Raw genomic sequence first — 22,088 nt, forward strand, 5'->3', positions numbered from 1 at the left:
CAACTGTAACCTAAAATATTTGGCGTGCACGTGTGCAGAATATAATATATAGAAACATTTGATTTACAAAAATATATTGTTTGAACTATTGTTTTGTAAAAAAATGCATTCGTTCAAATATTTTGAATATACGCTCTGCAGAGTACCTACCCACCATCGCGTAATATCTATTTATTTTTATATTATATTACCCATTTGTTTTTATCGTTTTGCGAGAGCGAAACGAGAGCATAAAAAATGAAAAAATATTGTTATGTTTTTGCATAATATAATATTTTATGTTAATCGTTCGCGCGTCTTTACCGAAATATTATTTATAATACTTAATAATATTATGCACGCAGTATTGCACACCGTACAGGTGCAAAAGTACACCTAAGCGAGGTGTTATTCATTATTACTTACTATGCTTCTAATTTATTACAGGTATATTTGAAATCGCTTCTCTTCGTTTTTAGTCGGCAGCTTTTCTCCGTTAAACGCGTTTCGGAATAACATTTTTTTTCATCATTACATTTTTAATGCCTATGCCTACCCACTCGAGCTAGGCAATTTATGCGGGCGTGTTATATAGTTTATCGCACAAATATATATATATATACGTTATAGGCAAGGTAATGGAAAACTAAAAGCATCGAGTTTTGCAAACAATTTCTCGTTCAATTAAATTATACGGGAATACGGACATAGTTGGAATTCTCGCGATATATACATAAAGGATGCAATTTTAAATTCCTAACGTGATTTCGTACGACTAATAAATATACACGTCGACAATCTGCGAACCCGACGACTCAATACGAACGTGATTTACTCACCGTAGTGATTTGAAATTTAAAATTGACTATAGCTTAGTAATTAGTCGCATTAATCGGAATAGAGCGAACTACTACTGCTGCAGTAGGTAGTGTATTTGCCGTAGGTATTATACCTACAGTTTAAAAATAGTAATTTGTAATCTTGAATATATTCTTATAAAAATCTTATGGTATTCAACAATATATAACAATTTATTTTCAACAGTGGTCGGCTATTAAATTCTATGGCGGTCCAGATAATTTGAAAAAAAAAATGTTCAAGGACCAGAATACACTGAAATAATAGTAATATACCTAATGTGTTTATTTTTGTGTTAAAAATACAGTTCAAGCTATTATTGAAGCAAATTATTCAATATAATATAATATTGGCCAGTTTTTTTTTTTAAATTTGGTACTCTTGGAGAACAACTGGAGAGCAGAGTGTTTTCAAGTCGGAGATCAACAATATTTCTTATTTAAAAACGTCATCTTGGAGAACAACATTTCCCATGTGTACATGTGGAGCCAAAATACAACCTGAAATTAGATCAAATATCTATTATGGGCAGAAAACAGCATTAAAAGAAATATTCTTGGCGGTCCAGTTTTTCCCCTCCATGAGCTGGATTTGGCCAGCAAGCCATTTATTTCTGACCCCTGTTCTAAAACATATTAATATTAGGTGGGTAGGATGCAGTGATGTAGTCGTAATTTTTTTACTGAGTATACGTTTTAATGTGCTTGATATGTAAGCGTGGGGGCTTCTCCCCTCCCCCCCCCAACCACTATATATGCTACGCTGTTACTTATGATATATTTATAATTACATACACTTTACTACTACCTTACCGCAATTGAGTCTCTATAGTTTACAATCATACTCCTAAAATATATGATTATACATTTAAATTGTTTATGATTACCTATGTTAATTTCTTAACCCCCCTATCCCCACTTCTTTTTAAGTCAAAAAACCTAAATATTTATTAATATTTATAGTCTTAAATGTATACTCGGTAGTATATAAATTAGGTATCACAACTTTGAATGATTAAAAATAAATGAAAACATCATTTTTTTTAGATCAATTGTTATATTTATGTAATTATTGTGTGACACAGTGTATGTACATAAAATAATATTTTTTGACAAAATTATTTTCAGTAATGCATGTGACCGTGAATCTCAGCGTCGGCTATCGTTATCGATAAGCTTATAATTTTAGACGTATAATATATATATATATAATAAATAGAAATCCATGCAATGAAGTTAAAAATAGATGTGTAAAATGTAAAAATAATAACAGTTCCTAATGAACATGATAATAAGGAAATATGTTTGGTATTATTGATTATTCGTTAATACTATTTATATTATTGATTTATAGCTATACAGTATACCCGTATACCTGCGTATCACAAATTATATTATAAGTATACGCATCAACCAAAAACTGGAGAAGTCGTTATACGCCGTATACCCGCGTATACGCCCCACTACACCACTGGTAGGATGACTACACAGCTGTGATGGTATTATGATAATTATTTATTATTGTACTTTTGAAAATTTTAGTTGATGATTTAGTTTTGATCCTATACAGAGTACCTTTTGGCTTTTAACAATATGAAATATTACATATATATATTATTAAATATTTTAAAAGTTAACCGTCATATTATTTCCATGGTTCAAATTAATTTATTTAACCGTAAATTCATTTGAACTGTCAACATAATATAATAATAATTAATAAGTAAAACTTAATTACATAAGTCTCTTCTTAACTCTTATAACTATATCTTAACTAACATTCTATATTTTAATACTCAATAAAATACAATTTTTTATATAGTTTTTTTAGCTGCTTAACGTTTATGTATAATTAATTTATAGTCATTCAATATTTATAAATGATTATTTAATTATTTCATACACGACAATACATACAGGTTATATTATAGTATAACGTAATATAATAGAAACACAATGGCTGTGGTAAGTATTGAATTTACTAATGGGACATAATTTTCCCTATAATTAGGAGAACCATCGTTTTTAGTACCATTTAAATGGGTTAACATTGTCGACCACTCACGGTAAAGTGGGGTGCGCTGAATAAGTTCTCAATATGAGAAATCAAGAACAATTGATATAATTTTACAAATGTAAGTTAAAATGGTAAAAACAGCAGTACATAGTAAAAAAAACAATATTGATTGGGATTGAAATAATTAAATTTGCTGTTATTTTCGTGACTGGTGGGAGGGTGAACCCACGAGGGCTACAACAACCCGAAGTGTTCTAATCACTATATGTTTACCTCCGTCCATTAAAAAATTCAGAGAACCTGGCTGCAGCGAATAAAAAACGGAACAATACCGGGTAATTATACGATGTACAATTTTATATTTTAATAGTTTAATTATTTCCAAAACATTTTTCATTGTTGTATTTTAGTCATAGAAAAAGAAGCGTTAGCTATAGCGCGCCGAGGGAATATTCGCTCGTTTTTTGTGCACCGGAATCCAGCCATAAAATGTACGATGGCGGAACTAATATTTGTGTATATACACACAGACTGTATACTGCATCGTTTTTAATTAAAGCCGTTAGAGATGTTTTCATTTTTGTATAATATATATCTGCGGATAAACAACATCGAATTCTCGCAAACATTATTATAATATTATATACACCACGCCGACGAATCGCGATGACGCAATATATTTTTCGATTTGCATATTTCACTTAAATCAAAAAACAAAACGAAAAATCGAATCCGTATATACATTAGTATAGGTACACTGCAATATCGGGACGAGCACGCGAGCGGTAAGTATACGATATATTTTGTACTCCCCCCCCCCTGTCCTATTCATAATACATAGTTTATTTATAAACCTTATATTAGTATACACAGCATAATGCATTATGAATGTACCGATACAGTAGGTACATCGGAGGTGGTCTCCAACGCATAATAGTATTTTTGCAAGCGGATACGGGAAAAATGTTTTAAAAAATGTGCTCACTATAATATAATATATAGCCGGGTTTCAGAATATTGTACAATATATTTTTCTAATTTTCTCAGGTTTTTTCGCAGTTACAACACTATTTACCGACGAACATATTATAATAATATAATTCCGAACAACTGCAATGAAATAAACCGTGACATATAGTTTGATTTATATTGACGATGTTCGATGGTTATATAATTATTATAAGTACCTAATACAATTATTTTGATTTCTGTTGAGTGTTTATGGCTCTTTTACTCACAATGTTCACTTTAGGCGTGAAAAGTCTTTCTCGTCGTTCGCCATCCCCGTTAAGGATTTAGATTTAGTATAATGGATACACGCATAGAGGTACCTGTATGTTATACAAGTGATTATACTTTGAAAGTAAAAACTCGTTGTCTCTCTAAAACTAAATTATAAACGTCTTTGGAAATATTTCTGGGTATAAGCATTTGGAGCTTAGCAAAGTGGTACTCTGCAAAATATTGCTCATAATATATATAAATTTATTTTAAAAACTTATAGCTCAAAATATTTCCGAAAACGTTCATAATAATAAATACTTTTTGAGATGATAAGTGTTTACTTTTAAGAAAACATTCTGCTTTGGGGTATGATATTAAAAATGTATGTTGTCACTAAAAAAGTAAAAATATTGCTTATGACTTCAAATTACGTGAAAAAAATAAATATTCCCATAAACGTTTATACTTCATATAGTGCTCGAACGCGATACGTATTCGAGTGTTTACCTAAAAAAGAATCAGCTTGTGTACATAATATTATGGAAAGGCGATTGCCGATATTTCATAATATTGCGCAGGAAATTCATATTTTTTTAATTCCACGTTCCGAAAAGTATTTGTGCGTGCAAATTTTGGACAATAATATTTGTTGTTTGTTAGTAAAGGTATTTGAGTTGGATGAACAGTCGTGTAATATTATAGTGGCATAAAGGTTCGACGGTGAGATGTTGCATACGAGTTTCTCTAGGATTCTATAATAATCACTATCACAACATTATACGATTATGCGGAGAAAACGATTGCGATTTGCTTTGGAAAAGAATTTCCGCTCTGGAATGTGAAATGGAAAAACCAATAATTGCGATTGAAAAACGGCGAGAAATCCGACGAGACGAGAGCGGAAGAACAAAAATTTAACGCCGTTTTTTTTCCTACACCGGAGATTCGATAGAGTACCTTTGTGATATTATATTATTATCGTTATAAAGACGTATTAAGTATAAACAAGTAAATCGTAGAACTTTTTACAATCCTTGGACTCCTTAATCCTTAGACTCCTTAGTCCTTACACTCTTTACAATATACGTCATTCTATTATTATTATTATTATTACCTTAAAATATATTGAAATGTCTGTGTACGCAGAATGTCGCAGCGCCACATGGCGGTCAGATTAAAATCAGTAATGACATTACGCGAATGAACCAGAAATCCGGTAACCGTCACACCGTTTACCCGGTACGACGCAGTTCGATCGCCCACTTCCCGGAACAGTGCGCCGACGTCCGTCTCGCGTTTAGGACCTTTGAGGTTCGTCCTCTGTTTATATTATTATTACGATAATAAATTGTTATTAATAATATTGCTGAGATTACGTCGAAAGGCCGCCGCGACGCCCACGACCAACGCAAAATTTAAAAACGGCGAGAAATCCGACGAGACGAGACGAGAGCGAGAGAACAAAAATTTAACGCCGTGTTTTTTCCTACACCAGAGATTTGATAGAGTGTCGCTGTGATATTATATTATTATCGTTATAAAGACGTATTAAAGTATAAACAAGTAAATCATAGAACTTTTTACAATCCTTAGAACCTGGTTTAGGACCTGCGAGGTTCGTTCTCTGTTTATATTATTATCACGATAGTAAATTGTTATTAATAATATTGCTGAGATTACGTCGAAAGGCCGCCGCGACGCCCACGACCGACGCGGAATTCGACCTGACCCCCGCAGCGAAATTTTTTTCGCCGAAATGAGCCGGGCGAGCAATACTCCGCGGCCGTTTACCATAATATTATTACAAAACCGATGTTTATTTTTCAGTAACTTTTTGCGCGTCGGTTGACAAAGTACTGCACTGTCACGCGCCACGGTGTTCGTCTAGAAATAGACGAGATTTCCCGGTACTCGAGTTTTCCACGAATATAGGTACCTACTCCGACGTGGATAATTGAAAACATATTTTCCGGAAAGCCGCTTATGACTTCGGTGTTTTCATATTTTTACAATATTATTCCGCCCGACGGTAATCGAAATCGGAAGCTTGCAAAACCGCGGGTTTAAAAAATCTGAAACCTGAGAATTTCAAAAAAATTGTTCGGAAAACCCAAACCGAATATCCGATTAAAACAGTATTGATTTCGACCGTTGTTTCACACCCATCGTTGTTTATTTTCACTCATTATTGATAGTTGGTGTGGGCCGTACAATAATAATTACATAAAGTTTATTATTGAAAAATAATAATATAGTTCAATAACTAATAAATATGATGTTATTTACAATATTATTATTGACGAAATAAGCCTATATTATTTTTATTCATTTATTGAATAAAAACATATAGGTACTTTAACGTATATTATACGTTTTTGTTGTAGTTTTATATTATATAGATTCACGTTAACTGTAGAAACTTTATAAGGACATAATTTTCTAAAAAAAAAATTTTAATATCCATGTATATATACGACCTAAACTATTTGATTCAGTATTCTCAAAAAAGTAAATATTTGAAGTAAAAAACTGGTTAAAATTTAAAAATATAGTTAATGAAAAATATAGGATATTATATTTATCTAATTATTTGTCTACAACGTGATCATCATCAAAAACAATCGATGAGACAACTGTTAAACTATAATAGCATTTTCAATAACCGTTTGTACAAAACCCAAACCAAAATAAATATTTCAAAAACTGAAACCTAATCCATCGTTATACTGCGAAATTAATATATATTAAAATTAATATATAATATAAACTTTTATCCTTCAACATTTTAAGGGTTTTTTTACTTTTTTTCTTGTTATATTAAAAATAATCGATATAACTTGATTATTAATTTGACAACACCGGAGTTTTGGTTAGGTTAGGAACAAACTGGTTTTGCGTAAAAATTCTCGTTTTTATATTGCGAATTTTCAATTTTTACCTATCTAAACTACCAAGTAAAACCAATTTGTTATCAGAAATCAGAAACCACCCTCAAAGTCAAATATCGAAAAATCCTTTCTATTTTCTTTCACGTATATACAGAGACAAAAAAAAAACCATACATCGTTTTAAAGTCAATACTCGCTCTGCTCAGAATCTTAAATATCTGCATGAGAATAAAATATGTTTTTATTTATTTATTTATTTGTTTTTTTTTTTTTTAATAATTATAATTATGGCCCAATGAAATGTAAGACAATGCCATGCCAACATTATTATTCAAAATACATTTATCCGGACATCAAGCCATAAACGTATTATTCTCGTATCGTATCTCGACGCGTATTTTTGTCGAACATTTATTGTATATTTATTTATATTGTATAACAATTATTTATCGCGCTTTCACATTTTTTGTCATCCGCACAGTTATAGTAATCGGTTCGTATTATCTAAAAACAACCATACTATAATAATTAATTCATTATATTACGTGGATTAATCAATGATTGTATTAATTATGGTCCATATTGTTATTTCGCAGTTCGTCTACAGCAACATACCCATTATGATGGCTGCAGTTGAAACAGTTGATTTGAAGGTTCGTGTCCAGAGGGGCAATAATGTTTCTGCACTGATCAAAATGTTCGAATCCAACCGCGACGACTTGGCACCAAAACGCAGACAAAATACCGTAATCGTGAGCGACGGTGGACGGTACGCACCGCGGAGTGACGTCACCGGGACGTGGAGGCCGATCCAAACTTGTGGACATGGATCGGTGGTGGGGGGGAAGAAGAATGTCGGAAGTCCGAGGAAGAAAATTAAACCCTGTGCGGGATTTGTGAAGATGATGATCACCAAGTTTGGGGGGCTCAACGCTGCCTGAGGCGACTACTGACCGGTAAAAAACTAAGTACAACCTCCACGCCGGCGCTGTGCTCTCCGAACCTAGTGATCCGTCTTCTTCAATGATCCTGTACGGCGTGTACGGGGTTTCATTTTCCTCCTCGTATTTTCCACATTTTTCTTCCTCCGCGATCCATCCAGCAAGATTGGATCAACACACACTTCCCTGGAGTCTGTGAGTCTTGATCGTCATGACAAATTGTTATTGTTATATATTTGGTGGAGTGCACGTCCGCCATGCATGGACTGCAATGATTGCAAATAATTATTATGTGTATTGTTTCTTTATAAATAAATGTATTGTTCCTAAATCTTGTGTCTCATTTTATTCAATGATTTTCGTCTTATAACGACTTATCGCAATCGAATAATATTATATGAGGATCAATCGCTTCCAATAACAGTATTATGCAAAATAGTTTTTAATTATTTAGAAAATTAGGTAAGTACTGGAAATTCATTTATTTTGTGAGATTCAGTTATATACTTGTCTACAAGAAACCAACTCTGATTTCGAAACATTTATCGAAGTTTTTTGCGATTAAATAATACTCTTTGAATTACATTAAGAAAAACTAAAATCGTTTGTTGTGAATATCCAAGTTTGTAGACATTTCAACTTCAGACGTCCAAGAAAAATATTTATATAATTACACTCATCTTTTTATTTTATAACGGTAATGAGCTTCAATGCTTGTATAAAACTTTCAAACATAAGGTATGAGTGTATAATTAAAAAATAATTTGCAATTTTTGGTGATTTTGATGTGTTTATAAAAAAACCTTAAAGTGAAATATTGTTACTATGTATTTTCAATATATTTGTTTATTGGTATATTAAAAAACTGATAATAATCTTCTATTACATTACCTAGGTACCAAACTTCTTTACTCGAAAACCAAAATTATATCATACCTATTTTATAATATTATTATCTACACGAATCGAAAAGAAAAACGAAATAAAATCGAAAATTAATTAAGGCGCCTATATAGGTAGGTACACTACTACACCGTACCCACGATCGATCATTACGTGCAGGTGCTGAACGGAAGTCGGTTATGTATGCCTACCTATATACCCAACCTATACCTAGGTACAGATCGATTCAAGAATATATTATTATAATGATATTGTCGAGTGAACACTAAATATTGCCTATCGTATATTAATGTTTTAATATTGAACGCGCGTGTCCCGTATACTACACTGCAGGTACGAAGCTTAAGGACACCACCGAATAAAACAGGGTTAGGGGGGTACACGATTATAATAATAATTATTATTGTTGTTGTTGATCATAGAAGGACGGGTTTTCCGATACGTCACGTATTACACAGGTGTAACTCCAGTGACGGCACGTGGACACCACTCGGGCGTAATCACTATAATTGTTATTCGGGAAATTAAACACGCGATTTTGCACGACATTAAATGACGTGTACCTTGTAAAAAATGTAATTTTCTCCAAACTTTGTGTCTGCATATTGTATACGAATTGTACAGCGAAGAACACGTATTCCGCGCAACAGCGTGTCATCGTTATTTTTGAATTTCAGTTATAAATAATGAGTTTAATTTTTAGTTATCATATTACCTACGTTTTATTTATTTATCGACGAACGAATCTTTTTTTACATTTTTTTTTAATTACTGTACAAAAAACATTGTTGAAAAATAAAAAAGGATTCGATTTTGTTTTCAATATTCAAGTTATTTGCACGAACTAAGTCCTAAGATACTACTTTTATTGAAAGTTATAAGTTATAACATTGTAAAAACATAATAATAATCTAAATGGTAAACATTATTATCTTAAAAGTAAATGGGATATGCGTAGTGGATATTACGAAAAAAAATAATAATATTAGGTTTAAGTAGGACGTATACATAATATATACATTTCTCAAATAGTATAAAATATGAGATTGAATAATTTCAACCTACGCTTTGAAGCATTTGTATTGCATTGTTTCCAGATGTCTACAAAATTGTTTATTTTGATTTTTTTTCAATATTATAGTTTAAGAGTAATAATAATTCATAAACCAATAGGCAGTAATATAGAATAATACGAATTTAATAAATTTATTTGACCATATTATAATTTAATAGTTAACGCTAACGCACGTCAATATGATTTTTTTTTTAATGTTTATGATAAATTATTATTTAATAATAACTATTGGAATTATTTTATCTTTTATACGGACACAAATCATTTATTTATAAATATTAAAAATTATCATTTTTTTCTGCGAATACACACCGCAGGTCGAAAAAATTGCACCACAGACGGGAGGAATCAAACGTCGAAGAGAATAATTATTAAAAGAGCTCATTTTTCGGCCATTGAAAATGTTTGAAGAAATATCAAAAATCGTATTAGCTGCAGCTCAGATTCGTTTTTATTTCTAATACCAAGATTCAATTCTGTAAACATTTTATTTGAAAAAGCTCCAAATATCGTTGTATTAGGTTGCCAGATGTATGAAGTAATTCCAGTAGTGGTGTAGTACAGATGCAGGGGTTTTCAAATAAAACCATAAAGACAATACGAAAAACCACACAATACCGTAAAACAATATAATTTTATTGTTTCGTTCAATCACTAAAAATATAAACAAATCAATTAGTTGGTATAATATTTCTTGAATATAATAATATAATATGTATACCGAAGTATTATAATAATACATATATTATGTATATTAATATATATTATATAATATAACAATATATGTATATAATCTATTATATATTATGATCTATTTTTTTGCTGTAATATTTTTATGTGGAAAATTAAAAAAATTATCGACCAAGGGCGAAACCAGTATCTACGTGTAAATAGTTTATAATAAATAATCAATAACAACCAATAGCTAAAGACTATTATATATTAGGGAATAAAATGAAAAAAAATTATTATCCACAATTTTTAGTCAATCGTATATTGCCCATGACTGATAAGTTCAAATATTGTTCTAACTGTATATTTTACAATGTTATTTCTGTATAATATTTATTATTTTATACTAATTATAACCGAGGAAAGATTCAAGCCTACTTCTGTATTAAGCTGATACCTATTGCCACTGGATTGTATTGAATAAATTGTACCATTATTTGATAGAAAAATATGAAAAAAAGTCTCAAGTCCAGACACATAAAAACAGATTAAGATATATTTTACACTTGCCCAAAAAAATTTTGATAAATTATCAAATTGATATCTGTAACAATAAAAACATTATTTTTTATCCCTTTCGATTAAAAAGAAACCACTCATACAGTCATAATATAATACTCGAATGGAGAATTCCCAGTAAAAAAACTTCAACAACTACATAATATTGTTGAGTTCAGCTAATAATAACACACGTCACACATATTATAACTGAAAGCCCAATCACTTGTGAAAACTTTGAAAAAAACTGCAACATTCCGGATGAAATATATTCATGTCTCAACTCCGTCTCTTCGATTTGGTCAAATCACGTACCTACCGATTTCATCATCATCTGAAAACTCGTAAAAGTCGACGAGATAACATTTCTAAAACGCGTAAATAAGGACCTGTATCCATTTTCCGTAAGACATCACTCATTATTTCACAAGACAATAAAGTTTTTGAAAATATCTCTTTCGCATAATTTTAAGAAGTTTCAAAAGAACATTTTTGGAAAAAATTAATTTTACGCCAGCCTTTCGACGCGGCTGTTGATAATAATATCAAATGAAAACCAATGAAATTGCATAACAAAATCGTTTATTACACGGTGTAAATGTACATAAGTTTACGGTGATATAGCCATATTTATAACTTATGTAGGTATAATTTTTTTGCATAGCCATTTCTTTTGGTTCAGGGCTAGAATTACGACCACAGTAACTTCGGCTTCTTCAAGTTCCATTTTCACGGAGATCGTCAAGTACGCATGCCTATCATGATTTCGGTATCAATCTGACTGTGTGTTGACATCGGTCAAACTCTTCACTGCTCCGATATTCGACATAATATTATCAATCTCGATCTGATATATTATATAATATGTACGAACAATATATTATTATTATGTTTTGTTTAATGATGTATAATATATTATTTTGTTAATCGTTATGTTTTGCGGCGTTTAAATATTTTTGATTGTCGATTTCCGTTATGATGACGTTTTCTATCGTTTTTTTTGTCAAGTATAACGTTTGCAAGCCCAGTGGTTAACATCACTTTTAATGTGCTGCTATCATATACCTATTTGGTGACTTGGTATTATAAACTATGTTCATATATTAATAATTGAAATACCCGATACTACAAATTTAAATTGATTTATACCTATTACAACTACTATAATATATTAATATGTAGCTGGTGTCTATATGATGGTATCTAGATGGGTATTATAATAACACTGAAGGTATATTTTCAATTTAATGATAAACGTACAAAAAAAAAACGTATGTATCAACCATCATTGATTTAATAATATCATATTATGTTATAGCTAGTTATGTGCTTGTTTCTATATTAATTGGACATATTATTATTATTATATTTCCTGGTGAATATTATGTGTGTTTGTATAGGCTTTTCGACGATAAAGTAGGATAATAAATAATAATATACCTAATATTAGCCATAACGATAACTGGAAATGAGTTTCTTGCATTATTGATAATTCGCTAAACAACGCGCACGAAGCTCATTAAGTATAATAAATGATTGTTTGTAGAGCCCAACAAAAGTTGGCTTTATTCCTTTATAACCCCCATTGTTTACACGACCGGACGAAAATCTATACTGTTTATTTTGTAGTATCGTTAATAATAATTACCTACAGAGTTTTTCTTTTCCTTGAACGTAAGTTTAGTGTTAACGACTTGGTATTTAAATCGTCTCATTAGTTATTACGAACAACGTTTTAAATCATATAATTCAAACTCAAAGTTTCACGCAGTCATCGTTCGTTTAGTTTCAAGATAAACATAATCTGAATTTGAATTAAGTTTAAGTTTCACCGAACGTTTCGGTTTTTCAAAACATCCGCTGATAGTTAGTGATTCGTATAATCAGACAGTACAATTTTATCACAAAAAAATAGTACGATAAAGTATTATTTGTTTAATAAAAGCGTAGTTAAATACGATCAGCTAATCAACCAATTTTTTAAATACTGAAAAAGCTATAAAAAAAAAAAACCGAGGAAGTCACTCAGTTGTAAAGTTAGCGAGATTTCCTTCTCTGCAGTCCTCGTCGCCATTTAGATGGTCACTGTAAAAGCTGATGTGTTTAATTTGAATTAACGATAAACAAATAAAATTATTGTATAGGAAAAACGATTTTGAGAGGAGGTGATGGTCTCTCGATTTAATTTCTTAGGATATTCTATTGTTTTTATATTTATATTGGTAGGTATAAGTCATTTATTTTTCTGGAAAATCTATGTGTTTTCATTATTTATAGGTTGCATAACATGGACAACTCATCAGGAAGCTTTTCAATTTTTTCGACCGAGAATAACATTTTTTATCAACATGACGTATAGACAATAAACCAAAATTTTAAATTACTTTAAATAGCTTAACATATTTAGTCTATAAAATATTTTGAAAATGTCATTATGTATATAAAAAGATAATTTAAGTAATAGTGCCATAGTGGAACACTTGAAGTTTCTACGATGACTATTTTTTGAATAATAACAAAATAATAAAAATCATTTGACCAGATAAATGGTTATTATACGGTTGAATATCAAATGTCGTCAAAATTTGAACTTCAAACGACCATAAAAAAAAATAATATGACTTTACGCTCAACTCTTTTTTTTTAGTTTTAGTAAAGGAAACTTATGAGAAATATTTTTTCCCATCTTAGGTTTTAAAATTAAATACTTTGAAAATAATTTCGATAGTCCTAAGACTATTAACCAATAAATTAGCGAAATTTCACGCAACTTTGAAGAATTTCGTCAAAGTTCTAACTTTAAATACTCATGAAAAATTGAAGTGGATTTACGCTTAACCTATTTATTTAAATCACATTTAAAAAAAAAATGTATGGGATATCTTGCATTACATTTTCAAACTTTTCAGTTGATTAAAATTTTTTCTCATAAAAATATATTGTAAAAAAAATAAAAAGTCGAAAATTTCCAATGTCTACAAATAGGATAAAAAGAACCAAACTGTTTTGAAAATAATACGATGTATCTATAGAAAACGCTATCAATTTGTTACCAGACACGACCGTCGTCGAATGGAGTAGAAGATTACGGCATTTTTCTTCTGTAAAGTGTCTTCAGACACACAAAAACATGAATAAAAACACATCGTCGTAAAACCAGTGCAACGTTCATCGCTCCGCTCAGAATCTAAAATAACCATAAATATTTATATACGTTTTTCAGGGCGAATGGCATTATTATTTCCTAATATCGGTACGTTCAATTTACAGGCGATATTAAAGTCACAAAATATACTCTTGCAAATCAGATTATTATCATTATTGTTTATTCGACAATATTTTATTGTTTCGTGTTTTATCGTGAAAAAAAGAATCAAAATTTTGACAGAAAAATATTACAGCTACCTACCCCGTACTTACCTTAAAATACCGCAGTACGCGCAGCAATTTATTTGACTTCGATCAAACATGATGTATTTTGTGTAGTATACAAACCACACGTCATATTATTATTATCTCTCTTTTTTTGTGTTCATAATAATATGTAAGCACCAGCTATTACCTATGCGTAAGTATAGGTGCCTATGTACGGAATGAAACTTTATTGATTAAGTCTTACACGTTGTTTTCTGCATCGTTCTGGCTTCATATTATAATACGGAAAGGTCATCGGAGTTAAGTGCGTTTAATGATGTTGCATCTTTATATATCATACGTATTTTTATTACACTATATGTATATTATGTTATTTTGTGTCGCACGTTTTAGTGATTATTAAATATTTATTTTGACATAAATTATGTCATTATGAAGACTATTAAAATGCTCTCGTTGATCGCTAAAATTAATTAATTACGATATCGATTTGATTTCTTACCGGCGGCGGCCCCGTCCGCCCAAACTGCGTTAAATGTCAAGCGTACAATTTAATTATTTGGTCAATAAACGTCTTGGCATTTGGCCATTCGCCTTGTGCTTCTTTTGTGTAGGGGAAACGAGAATTATTACGGTAACAATTTTCAAAGTAGGCTCGTATAGGCACATAATATACCACGGTATAAAATGATAATGAAACACTTAGTTCGTTATATTTTTCACGAATTGTTTCCTAAGGGTTTGGAGTCCTAGTGACCCGAGCCATCGATTTTTCCAAGCGAATGTGAGCATACAGTGTAAAGGTAGACTATATAATGCTTTCAGGACACCGTGAACAATGGTTTAATGGCGGGCAGGTGCGCAACAGTGCTATATAATAATATAATATTATTATTGTACGGAAAAATATTAAAATTTACACACACATATACTTAATATGTTTCAATGACATTATATCAAAGGCCTTGTGAAACGTATATTTTGTCAAAGTTATTGAAAATATCGCTGAAAATGTTTAATGGTATATTATGTTTAACATATTTTTATGTATGACACGATACCTATGTTATTATATGTGACAACACACCAATTTAAAACCATAACATAAGTTATATTATTTTCATTCGTCATTGATGATGACGTTTCAAAATAAATGTATACATTAGAGAGGATAACGACATTACAATTTTCTTCCACCATAAGACGTACGTTCATAAGTTCGATTTAATATACTTTTTCTTTATAGTGATATTATTACCTATATGTTTGTGTTGTAACATTAACCAAAAATATAATTTGTAAAATTGCTCGACGGGATTGTTATCGTGCTAATAAAATGACATAAAATGTCTGTCATGTATTATATTATTAATATTACATTACAGTCATATTATCTCTTTGAAATCTCAAAAATGATGGAATTTCTTCCATCACGCATGCTCGCGATGTTCTACACGTCATAACATGCGAACCCCTCGCGCGCATATCATGCTAAGTGTTCATAGGTGTTCTCTTATTCCATTAGTGTGCAAATTTTATGAAAAATTTACGTTGCGCCAAATTATAGCGTTGTACTCGAATGTACACGGCGCAATGTCGGTCGTAATATTGTTTATGCGGAATATTATAATATTTAATGGAAAAAATGTTTGAATCGCAAAATCGTCCACGCCGCAGTCGGGGAAATCTCCAGGATCGGTCGGTCACGTAACGAGAAGATTCCCACCGCGGATCAACGACCTCGAAACACTTGAGAGTCGTTTTTTTTTTCTGCATCCAAACGAATTTTCCGACCGTATATACATTATACATGAATGTATTTATGAGTGGAGAATAAAATAAATTGTACATTCTATTTTTCTGCTATACACTGATATTTTATATTCATACGTCGCCTGTGTATAGGTAGTAGTGGCTAAAAGTACCTATACTGTAATTTATGACAGGTATGCATAAGAACACCTACACACCCACACCTTGATGTACTCGATTGGTATGTGTATTTCCGTTACACATAAATAGATAAAAATGTGTTTCTTTAAATACTACATATTTTTATCGTATTCGCATATACCTATAATTTACAATATCAATCGACTTTCAAGACATTTACAGTCTACAGCGCAGCTGCGGCTGATGGTTTGTCAGTACCCAAGGGCTTGCTCGAGGTGGGGGGGGGCTAGGGGGCTCACACATGTAGGTATGTCGTAATTATAATATGTTCTTACATATAATTATAAATATTGTATTTCTCAATTTCAACAGAAAACTCCTGGGCACACCTCTGTCAGTAGGTACCTGTATAATTTTATAGACAGAGTATAATACACTATAATATGACTATAAAATTATTATATTATAAGGTAGGCATAATAAAAATACTATTTAAGTTATTCAACCTTTTAAATGTGATACGTTTGGAGGATTCTCAGTTTATGGATCTTACCGTAATACTATTACAAGACAATCATATTTTTAATTAAAGCCGAATAGTTAATTATTGTAATATTACATTATTGTAGGTACTCGCTCAAAACCATTGAACCTAAATACGAATCGCGTATATACGAGTTGACGAAAAGTTTGTACATAATATTTAATTTCATAAATTCGTGACAATAGCTGCCGTCAGACATGAACATGATTTTTTTTAATGAAACATTAGCGGGCAACGTAATAGGTAATGTACTAATGTCAGTATTTTATTTTATTTTCGTATAATCCAAATCTGTATAAACCAAAATAACTTACACTTTTAATACTTATTAAACACTTAAAGTAATATACGTTTGTATCATAATCTACCTACCCATATAATAATAATACAAAATATGCTTTGTAATTTGGATTAGTATCTGCTCTGAATATTGAGCAAGGGCATTTATTTATTTTACTGTTATTTTAAAACCAATATAATAATGTACTGCAGGGACTATTGTGTCTACTCAATAATTAATGTACGAAAATCAATTTCCTCGTAATTAGTTTTGAAATTCAGTTGTCGCTGAGAGATTACAATCCTGGAAAATCATATTATTAGGTACCCGTGTAAAGATTTATATATATATAATATAGTGCACCTATTATTATATACCAACCACCGGGTATATACGATATACCGTGTACCTATAAGGTTGTACCTATATGTGTTCACAAGAATATCAATACATTAGAGACTTTACGTGTGTACTACAGCGTATGTGGTTATAATATATATGTCATACAGCTCATAGCAGATTCCATCCAACAACTACTACTCCGTGTAAAAGGCTTCGTGTGTCGAATTTTAAAACGTCCCCTACAGGGATTCTCAATATTCAGTTGTATGCTAGTTTTATGATTGTCAACATGTATGGGTGATCGGCTTTTAGCAATAAACACTTATCGTATCTAAAATTACCAATGTTTTTGAAATAAGCGTTTTCACGTAATTTGAAGTCATCATATTAAAAACAACATTTTTAAATCAGATTATATATTTTACTATTTTTGTGGTTTTTACTTTTGAACTTCGTGTATTTTTTATTTCATATTTTGAACCGAAATGTTTTGCTCAGAATTTTTATGTACTTACAAACATCATATTTCAAACGAGTTTGTTTCTACTACCCAGCTAATAAGTTCTAAATAGATACCAACATTGTGATTAAAAAAAATTAATAACCGTACAAAATAGTAAAAAATGTAATATTTTGTCAAAAATGTTGTCTTATAATGACTTATGTAAAATTATGTAAAAAAAACTATCATCAAATACATCAAGACTTTTCAAGATGATGAGTGTTTACTGTGAAAAAAACCACCCCGTGTATAAATATCTAATGGTGAAAGACATTTTTCTTTGTGACTTGTGTTATATATTATATATTTAATCATTGTAGTTTTCTTTATTTGAAAATTGTGTAGAACCAAAACTAATAGATATGCCTTGGGGAATAATCAATATTATCTCGTGCTGGAAGTTGTCAGACTATACTACGTCAAGGTCGGGCACTCAAGCTAGTATCTTGATGAGTTATTTGGTTACTTGCTTGAAAAAAAAAAAATGACAAGCAAAAATACGGTTCTAATCTCAAATTACTTCTTCTCACGTGAGTAAAAATGATTTCTTTATTAAGAAAAGGAAGGATAAATGCGAAAAAAAAACATTAAAACAAATGGTTAATCAGAATAGAGTTGGAAAAAAATAGTTTAATCATCACTAATTATTTCTTAACATTTAAATGGCAAAGTATAGAAACGTTACAACCTGTTGCTAACTGAATTTAAATTTTAAAATACTCAACAGCCTGCGTATATATATTTTTTATGTAATTTACATTAAAATATAAGATTCTGCGTGATTATTAACTTTAAGTTACAAGTTTGTTTTCAATCATTATCTTATGTTGGTGTCGAATAAAATTTTTACAATTATCAACATTTTTTTTTTTTAAAGTATATTTAAACCAGCTTTAGCTATTATAGTTACATACCTATCTTAAAAGTATCAATATCTTAACATTTTCAACTACAACTAACTAAATAGACCAAACCTAACCAAATGCCAAATAAAAATTACAACGGCCACTAGCCTATCGTGCGGCCATAGGTCTACTATATTACTTCGTTCACTTTCGTACAAATATTCTATTATTATTTTCTAATATTTTAATTCGTGTAACGTCCATATGAATCATAGTTAACGTAATGCATACAGGTAATATAAAAATAAGTCATGATTCATCTTTTATTTTCGTTGAGTAATCGTGCATATTTTAATGAGATTTAAAACCTATTTTCGGCCACCGCCTACGTTTATATATAAAAAAAAAAAAAGGTCAATAAATTAATATATTATTATAGCTATTGACATTTTACAGTTAAATTAATTTTGGTTTTTACTATCTACAGAATCTAAGATTATAATATTATGTACTATGTATCTACATATTATATCGTATTTCTTTTGGCAATCTTTAATGGAAATCACTTGTCTACAGTCAGTGGCGCTCACAGATATTTTCAATGTGAGGGGCTGTACAAAAAACTACTGTAATATTTATACTATATATCAAAATGTTTTTAAATTGTATTAATTTTTAAACATCTATACACAAAGAAAAAATATACCAATTGAATTGGTCCCCCTCCCCCTTAAGTGTACGCCACTGTCAACAGTGCCTACTTGTCTTGGGTAACTCACTAATTGTTTTTAAAAATATTAATTATTGTGATTGAACTAAAAATGACGTTTATATATTATACGTATAATCAGAATAGATAATCTTCTTGCTGGTATGTTTTATGAGCGGATCGAACAAATTAATTTGTTTGGTTTTGATTGGTTACGTAAATATAATATACTGGACGATGTTCTCGGAATAGTAATTATTGTTTAGAGATATTCGCACGAGACGAAGTATATAAATATTCGCAACCACGGTAAGGTCTGTAAACGAAATCACGCATAACGTGTTACACTGAAATGTTCACTATCGTAGGGTGTTCGTGTTTTCGTTGAATGCGAACAAGACAAGGGCCAAGAAGGAAACCCGGCTGCGTGTCGGCATAGCACTGAAGGATCGGATCTCAGAGACGGTATAAATAAAACATGTTCATCGCCCCCGAAACTTTTTTTCCACCATCTATTCAATTACAACCAATTTATATTCGGAACTTACTTTTGAGAAACTGTGCACACAGTGCAAAAGCTCTTATAAAGTGTTCACCTTTCGCTAAAACGCGAGTTCAGTGATCCCCCAAATATTGTTTCTAGACAAATATCGTAAAAATCTACATCGCATTACATTATACGCTCATTAAATTAATATTGTTTTTTCATACATTATAGGTACCCACTAAAATTAATTTCGGTTCATCGAATTTGTTTTTTGGTTCTAATTATTTTTGTTTAATCGGTTATAAACTTGAAAACTTTTACAGTAATTTGGATCTGTTCAATATGACTCTTAGTTCTTTAAATTGCTATTTTTAGATTATTACCTAACTATTAAGTTTAATTAAGTCAAAACTGTTGTTTAATAAATAGTTCAGTTTTTAATGTCTAACAAGTATTAATTATTATATATATTTATATTTTTCTCTATTATTTGTATTAATTTTTAGTAAAACTCACGCGTGTACCTACGACTGTCATTAAGATATTATTATTATTATTATTATTATAATGTAATACTTTTATCGAGTAATATTTATAAAATATTTTAATTACCTATATTTATTTACCTTCTATTTATATTATACACATTACTATAAATGGATGAAAATAACTTATTTTAGTTTAAAATTTAAACTAAATATTTTGTCTGCGTGTTACCTATAATAAATTATGATTTGTAATATACAAGAACTTTATATGATATTTAAATCTACTGATCAAATAATATAATTTCTTTTGTGATGGCTCATGTAGCTTAGGCTAGTTTTTAAAAAAAATAATTTGTCAACAATATTAAGCACAAATAAAAATGAGTACTAATAACATTTAGAAACTACTTGTTGACAAACAATTCAAGTTTGTTGTAAATTTAAGATCAGTATGTTTATTCTGTAACACTTTGGTGTGCTCAAACAGGTCAAAGTGAAATTACACTGACAATAATTTTTAAACGTCGTTAATAATAGTGAAATTATAGTTGATAACACTCGCATAACATGTGTAGTTATGTTCTACATTTTTTGTTTGTTTGAACAAAATGCACCTTTGAACGGTGTTGAGCTTAAATGTATGTTTCAAATCGAATGTTCACAGACAGTTATTAATGTAGACACCACCTATAGTAGTAATAATATGAAAAAAAAACTAAACGGCGATTTCGATATAATGACTTAACGTTGTTTGTATAGCGAATAAGGATAAACAAAAATAAACGATGACATAATATTTTTTTACCCGTGTAAATAAAATATATAATATTATGAATACATTCGATATATACACGTGGACGTTCAATTTTGGAGGACATGTCAACAAAAGTCGAAAAATATGTTGTATGTGCGGTTTATGAAAACAAAGTTTACCGAGAAATTGATGATTTTCGCGATGACGTGAAAATATAAAAAAAACCTGCGAATAAATTGAATAAATTCATGTACCTAACAAACTACCAACGAATAATATAATAATAATTGTGTGGTGTTATTATTATTTTGTTGTATGACATATTGATGTGTACTCGGCCCATATTTTATTTTTTCTACAATTTTTCGTATGACTTCAGACACTCAACGTTTATTGAAAAACGATTTAATTTTGGGATTTTCCGGTATGGATTTTCGCGGCGTACCTACACGAATAAATACCGAATGATAATATGCTATCTCGCGAGACACTCATATTATTTTAATTTGCTAAAAACACATTTTTTTTTTATTATTTTTATCGTTATCATCTTTTATTTAATCTTTTTAATTGCAACATTCATTTTTAAATCCTTATTCCAAAAATTAAATTTTTTTAGAGTACTTTGATTTTTAAAGTCGAATTTTGGACGTTAATTTATGAGTTAAGAGTGATACATAATGGGTACCCCACAAAATGTTCTTTCACTACATCACTCATCTCAAATTTAAATACTGATAATTAGTTATAATCAA

General features: G+C 30.2%; 2 protein-coding genes across 2 annotated transcripts in view; one reads left to right on the plus strand and one right to left on the minus strand.

Annotated features, from left to right (window-relative positions):
• Window positions 1-22,088, minus strand: part of LOC132953083 (uncharacterized) — a 65,354-nt gene that overhangs the window by 10,376 nt on the left and 32,890 nt on the right. The gene's annotated exons all lie outside the window — the stretch shown is intronic.
• On the plus strand, window positions 4,591-8,386 carry LOC132952433 (uncharacterized). Its single transcript, XM_061024732.1, has 2 exons — window positions 4,591-5,388; window positions 7,562-8,386. Exons 1-2 carry the CDS (start codon window positions 5,278-5,280, stop codon window positions 7,904-7,906), a joined length of 456 nt encoding a protein of 151 aa, XP_060880715.1. The 5' UTR covers window positions 4,591-5,277; the 3' UTR covers window positions 7,907-8,386.

Source organism: Metopolophium dirhodum, chromosome 9, assembly GCF_019925205.1.
Source record: "Metopolophium dirhodum isolate CAU chromosome 9, ASM1992520v1, whole genome shotgun sequence".
NCBI classification, from domain to species: Eukaryota; Metazoa; Arthropoda; class Insecta; order Hemiptera; family Aphididae; genus Metopolophium; species Metopolophium dirhodum.